This window comes from Poecilia latipinna, unplaced genomic scaffold (assembly GCF_001443285.1).
Source record: "Poecilia latipinna isolate Pla-1442-1.1 unplaced genomic scaffold, P_latipinna-1.0 Scaffold2394, whole genome shotgun sequence".
Classification (NCBI taxonomy): Eukaryota; Metazoa; Chordata; class Actinopteri; order Cyprinodontiformes; family Poeciliidae; genus Poecilia; species Poecilia latipinna.
The window spans coordinates 23,167-29,349 of NW_015115010.1; the positions used below are offsets into that span (position 1 = coordinate 23,167).

The following is a 6,183-nucleotide window of genomic DNA, read 5'->3' on the forward strand; positions in this document are numbered from 1 at the left end:
CTCTAGCATTATTATTTTTGAATTCAGTTTTACCATTTATACAAAATTTGCTTTTAAAATGTTTCCAAAACATCAGAGCTGACATGAAGATTGTTTTTTCTCCAGGAAGGTGACTGATTTAATCAAGTTGCAAACAGCTATTTGTGTATGTGTGTGTAGTTTGGGGTTGGCAAAAACTGTAATTTAATTAAAAAACATTTAAAAGCAAAACAGATGGTTCAGTCTTGACAATTTAAATAACCAGTGTAACTTAGAGCAAATCCACAACAAATGTGCAATTTCTTAAGCAATGTATAAGTTAAATACTATCTGGTCACATGAACAGCTGGAGAAATTACCAATTAGTTGAAAGTTTTTTAGCTAAAATAATTACAATAACCATAAGGATTACAACAAACCCTATTTCCATTATGGGAGAATTGGAGGTGGAGGAAGAGAAAACTTATCTCAGTGTTCACCTGGACAACAGACTGGATCATAAAGCTGCCTACAAGAAAGGCCAGACTGATTGTACTTCTTCAGGAAGCTGAAATCATTCAGTGTTTGAAACGAGAAGCTTCATATTATATAAATCTATTGTGGAGAGTATAATCTCTTCTATCATTATTCTACTTGGCGTATCAGAAGAAGGCTCGGCAAGGTGATAAAGGGACTATTGAACCTCTGGAAATGGCACTAAGGATTCTTGATAAAATCAAGAATATTACAGACAACCCTGACTATCCTCTTCATGAGACTGTCATACAACAATAAAATGTCTTCAGTCATCACTGGTGTAATACATTGTCGTCAGCTTGTACAACTCAGAGTAACTAGAGTAAAACACGTTACAACATATATGTTGTGTCTATCTATCATCTATCTATCATTATTGTTTTTTAACACAGACAAAAGTTAATGAACATACAGTTGAAATCATTCAGTCAAATGAAGTATGAGCCTCCAAAAGTATTAACTTTGCACATTTTTTTCTGTCAAATGACACTTTTTTTCTCAGCAATGTTCTTTTTACAGGCAGACTCAAACTCTTTAAACTTTTCAGAAAACGTAAAATAGTAAATGTTTCACAGCATCTGAAGTGAAATACAGCGGTTTGTGTGTTTTCTGAACTGAAACAGTCGTTAAAGCTATGTAACGTTTCTCTTGAGGGTGATCTTTGTTTCAAACCGGTTTTGAATTTGCAATCAAAGCAATTTTGCGCTGTCTCGGCCGCCGTAGAAGTACAACGTGAATCGCTCTCTCTCTTCTGATTGGTCCGTTTCAATCATCGCGGGCTACTTGAACTGGGACAATCTTGCATCCCTTCATGATTCTCTGTAAATAGATCCGAGCGCAGCTGCTTTGTCTGCAGGTTGGTACAACTTTCAGGCCGCTTAAAATGACGACTTAGCGCGGTGTTCTTTCTTTAGCAAGCCTCCTGCCGTATATGGGCTTTATGTTTTTGTTTGTTTTGTTTTTAGCGCCTCAGTTCTAAGTGTTGTTGCCATCTCAACAGTTAAGTTTAGATTAGAAACGACTGTTTAGTCTCTACAGTAACTGCTTGTACACGATTTCTTGTCACTGAAAGATCATCGTGATTTATCTGAGCAGTTCTAACAGAAGAGTATCAGATTTTTTGGGCTGTTTGACGGGGAAATATGTCAGCAGCTAACAGACAAGGAAGCGCGGCTAGCGAAAATCACAACCAGGAGAACATGCTAACACGACTTAGAGGCTCACTCAAACACCGAGCTGCAGCCAACGAGAACCTGGAAAATCTTCCTCCGAAGCAAGTTGCCAACAGAACCGTCCTGGGAGCCCTGCAGAACAACCACAGGAGCAAAGTCCAGAACCAGCGCGGCGTAAAGCAGGTAACGGTGCTGTAAACAGGCCCGTGTGGTTAGCTTCAGCCAACAGCTGCTGACATGCTTTGAATACAGTAAAACTTTATTCCTACAAGTCTTCAAAGAATCTCATGCAGATGAAGTGACTCCTGTTAGACTACCTTAATCGATCCATATTAAAGTTTCAATTTAGCCTTGGCTTTCATTTGGCCCAGTTGTCCGCCATTTTTATGTCGCCTAGCCTAACAGGTTTCCTCGTGTTGGAGCCAGTTAAAGTATACACTTTACAGAGCTTGTTCCCGCCATCAGTAACTAAATAGTTTTTGTAAAATGCAACATCATTATAAATTCTAATGGTTTTCTCATACTCAGTCCGAGGAGTTTCCTGATTCAGTCGTTGTTGTTCCAGGAATCATCGCAGCCTTTCTTCTGCAAAAATGAAGATGTTGCAAGGATCAACGTTGAGAGGCCACCCACCAAGCAACCTGCTTTCCAGATCCACGTGGATGAGCCTGATGCAGCTCCAACCAAGGAAGCTGAAGCCAGCAAGGTGAAGCCCACTGTGGAAGAATCTCCTCTGACCATCAGCAATGCTGTGGCACGGCTCCGCCAACCTCTGGCCACAATCGACATCCCATCATCAATGGATGTTAGCTTTGGTGGGTTTGAAATTTCTTAATTTTTCAACTGTTGTGTCTTCAGAACATTCAAATTGTGTTTTCTTTCCCCAGATTCTCCCATGGACATGTCTGTGGTTGATGGGGATGAAAAGCCAGTCAACGTGAATGAAGTTCCAGAATATGCAGCTGAAATCCACACATACCTTAGAGAAATGGAGGTGAGAAATGGCTGGTATATGGATGCTGGTGTATTTGAACTTCAACCAAATTGCATATTTGTCCTGTAGGTGAAAACCAGACCTAAAGCAGGCTACATGAAGAAGCAGCCAGACATCACAAACAGTATGAGAGCTATACTAGTGGACTGGCTGGTTGAGGTTGGAGAAGAGTACAAGCTCCAGAATGAGACCCTCTATCTGGCTGTCAACTACATCGATCGCTTCCTCTCCTCCATGTCTGTCCTGAGGGGCAAACTTCAGCTTGTCGGGACTGCTGCCATGCTGCTGGCTTCGTATGTACCCGTTTGCAAACTCTTAATCAAACAAGGTGCACTTCTGTCCCTGTGTAAAAGTGATTGTTTAATACAGGAAATTTGAAGAGATCTACCCTCCTGAGGTGGCTGAGTTCGTCTATATCACAGATGACACCTACACAAAGAAGCAAGTGTTGCGAATGGAGCATCTGGTGCTTAAAGTGCTCTCCTTTGATCTGGCTGCTCCAACAATAAACCAGTTTCTCACACAATACTTCTGCCATCAGGCTGTTACCAAGCAGGTGGAAAGCCTGGCCATGGTGAGTATTGGAAGTTATTCACCTGAGACTAAAACTGACTATACAGGCATATTTAACTCATAAAGCTGCATTTGTTCCTAGTACCTTGGAGAACTCAGCCTTGTCGACTCGGATCCCTTCTTGAAATACCTGCCATCACAGATGGCGGCTGCTGCTTACGTCCTGGCAAACAATACGGTGACTGGCAGCTCATGGGTAAGTCCCATAAAGGCTAGAGAATCTCCCCTAAAGTAAACGTATCTAACAATATTCCACTTAATCTCAAAGATTTAACAATTCACTTCCAAATTCCCTTAACATGGATGCATTTTCCTCGTCTTGGGATGGTAAATGGACTGAACTTATATAGCGCTTTTCCAGTCCAGGATGAGATCTTAATCAGCCTCTGCAATAATTATCTGGTTTGGATCACACTGAACCACGTTCTATACTTTAACATGCTGTTCTGTTGCATGGATTCTTGCTGTAGGCTAAGTGACATTTATTTTCCCTCCTCAGCCAAAGTCTCTGGTAGAGATGAGTGGTTACACCCTGGAGGATCTCATGCCATGCATTGAGGATCTCCACCGAACCTATGTTGGTGCTGCACAGCATGCCCAGCAGTCTGTACGGGAAAAATATAAGGGCTCAAAGTAAGTGGTTGGTGTTTATCAAAACTTGATTCTGTGACTAAACACCATTCTAAATTTTTATTTTTATTTTTTTGTGTGTCCCAGATACCTTGAAGTCTCCAGCATCAGTCCACCAACCAAACTGATGTTGAACTGACTCCTTTCTCTAATGTAGAGGCATACCTCCTGTCACTTTTTTATTTTTTGTTTTTTTTTTTTGTAAATGATGTGCAACATTTTCTATTGCGTGCTGCTCTTTTTGGAGTAGTGCTAGATATTTTAGAGGTTTTAATATTTTTTTATACTCTGAATCCCAATGTTCATGCCACATGTCAGTTTTTGGCTAATCAAGAAGTTTTAATGGGTTTTTTCCAATAAGACAAAATGGTGAGGTTTAAAACGCTATTAATGCTACTTTAGCCTTGAGTGTTAAAATACTGGGCCGTACAATGTCCCAGAACCTGACTTTTTTTTTTTTTTTCTAAGCAGTTGCATCTACAGTTTTCAAAAGTGTAAAGAATTTGACCTCGTGGGATACAGATTGACTCTTAGTGAGTCATCTCTCATTACAACAGTGTCTTAAAATGGCAGCATTTTTGTGGCCTCTTCTGCACTGTAAAATATGGCTCTTGTAAATAAAACTCCTTTAAGCAATGACCTGTTTGAAGCATCTTTATAGTTTTGACCTCATGGGGGCAGCAGAGGATACATTTTGGTCTCGGATGACAACATGGCTGTAGGTAATTCCATACCTACAGCCATGAAACTGAAAGGACTTCAATAAACTAATGTCCTAGTGGTCAGGTTAATGACTCAATATGAAATTAATGTAACATGCTGGCTTGTAGACTATAAAGTATTGAGCCCAACACCGCTTGAGTTCAAAGTAAAATGAGATTTGATTTGCAAGTAAAACAAGAGCCATACGATTAAAGGGAGCTGTCGTGCATTTCAGTATTGTCAAATCAAGAATGTGCCAGTCGTACATCTTCAGTTTCCTCCAACCATGTCTTTGTCCTTTAAACAGTGAACTGGCTGAAGGACAGAGTGCTTGTACCAGTTTTCATAAGAGAAAGTGAGCTGATAAATTGCTAGAAATATCAGTCGGCATCAAGAATGTTTCACTTAAAATTAAATCGCAGAAACAAAATGAACTGTTCCAATTTTCCTGTAATGGGAGGGTAAATGCAACATTTATATTTGAGAACAATTTGTTTAGAAAGTTTATAAGCGACCAACTAGCAGAACCTGTTTGTTTTTTTTTGTGTGCGCGCGTTTCCTGACCTGTAACATTTCCTCTACAACAGCTTCCTTACAATCGCCAACAGATTCCGGTCCAATGCTGGTCTCCTGATGTCATTTTTTAAAATTTTGGCCAGTAAAATATTTTCTCTTATGCTACCCATTGGTTGAAAGAATGTGAAAGTGCTCAATCATTTTTCATAGCTGTTTTTAGAAATCAATTTATAATTATTCAGTAATTGACAGTTGGAGTTTTTTTTTTTGCTTTTTAAGTTTAATATCAAAATATTACATCAAATTTAAAAATCAAAACTTTTTAGTGCTAATCCAGGAGGGGCTATAGCGCCCCCTGCGGTCCTGTCCTGCCTGGCACCCCACTGTTGGGGAGCACCATACAAAAAGCAGTGATGTCTCAGATCCACATCCAGTAATAATAAAACACAAAACTCTGTAGCAGACAGAATCCAGCCTCTTTACAGACAGACCAGCTTAACCAGAGAAGGCAAAACAGCTTCCAAGTGTTTATTTCATTTGAAAAATGAAGCAAGATATACTGTAGAAAAATCTTCTATTTGCCTTTGAACAGGAAAATTCAAGTGATGAGTTTAAAAAAAACAAAAACTTAAGTTTCTTTTTTCTTCTTTTTTACATCTTTTAGGGTGGTTTTTAAATGACTAATTCCCATAATGATCCCCAATTTTTTTCAGGATAAATGTTATACTTTAAAGGAATATTTGCTATTTCAGGTGGAAAGCAAATATCAAGAAGTTTATATAAAAAAAGTCTCAGCCTGTTCATGATCTTCCCAGTTGCAAATCTAATTACTGTAGGCTGGAATCTGATTTAAAAAATGTGGTTTGCCTTTTTGCTGCCTCCCGCTCAGTGACTTCCTCTCTGAAAGGGAGCTAAAGGCAGCCAATGGCATTGAATTCACCTCACTCTCTCACCCTCATGATAAATAGGGAGGCTGGCTTTATGCACAGCATCTGACAGAGGGGAAGCAGAGCCCAGCTGCAGAGGATTCTTATCTTGCAAGAATGGACAGCTGAAATGCTCTGCACTCAACAGGTCTGCTTTACAAGCATGATACTGACT

General features: G+C 39.7%; 1 protein-coding gene across 1 annotated transcript; it reads left to right on the top strand.

Moving 5' to 3' along the window:
- The first annotated feature begins 1,487 nt into the window (after window positions 1-1,487).
- On the top strand, window positions 1,488-4,502 carry ccna2 (cyclin A2). The gene is made up of 8 exons (XM_015019249.1): window positions 1,488-1,850; window positions 2,233-2,482; window positions 2,555-2,661; window positions 2,731-2,954; window positions 3,031-3,235; window positions 3,317-3,430; window positions 3,734-3,867; window positions 3,952-4,502. The coding sequence occupies exons 1-8, from the start codon at window positions 1,638-1,640 to the stop codon at window positions 4,001-4,003; spliced, it is 1,299 nt and encodes a 432-aa protein (XP_014874735.1). The 5' UTR covers window positions 1,488-1,637; the 3' UTR covers window positions 4,004-4,502.
- The last annotated feature ends 1,681 nt before the right edge of the window (window positions 4,503-6,183 follow it).

What these genes read in the sequence shown, in the direction of transcription:
- ccna2 (XM_015019249.1), top strand. Translation starts at nt 1,638, where the DNA reads ATGTCAGCAGCTAACAGACAAGGAAGCGCGGCTAGCGAAAATCACAAC. An exon ending in ATCAATGGATGTTAGCTTTG is followed by an intron (nt 2,483 to 2,554) that starts GTGGGTTTGAAA and finishes TTCTTTCCCCAG; the next exon opens with ATTCTCCCATGGACATGTCT. An exon ending in CGGTGACTGGCAGCTCATGG is followed by an intron (nt 3,431 to 3,733) that starts GTAAGTCCCATA and finishes TTCCCTCCTCAG; the next exon opens with CCAAAGTCTCTGGTAGAGAT.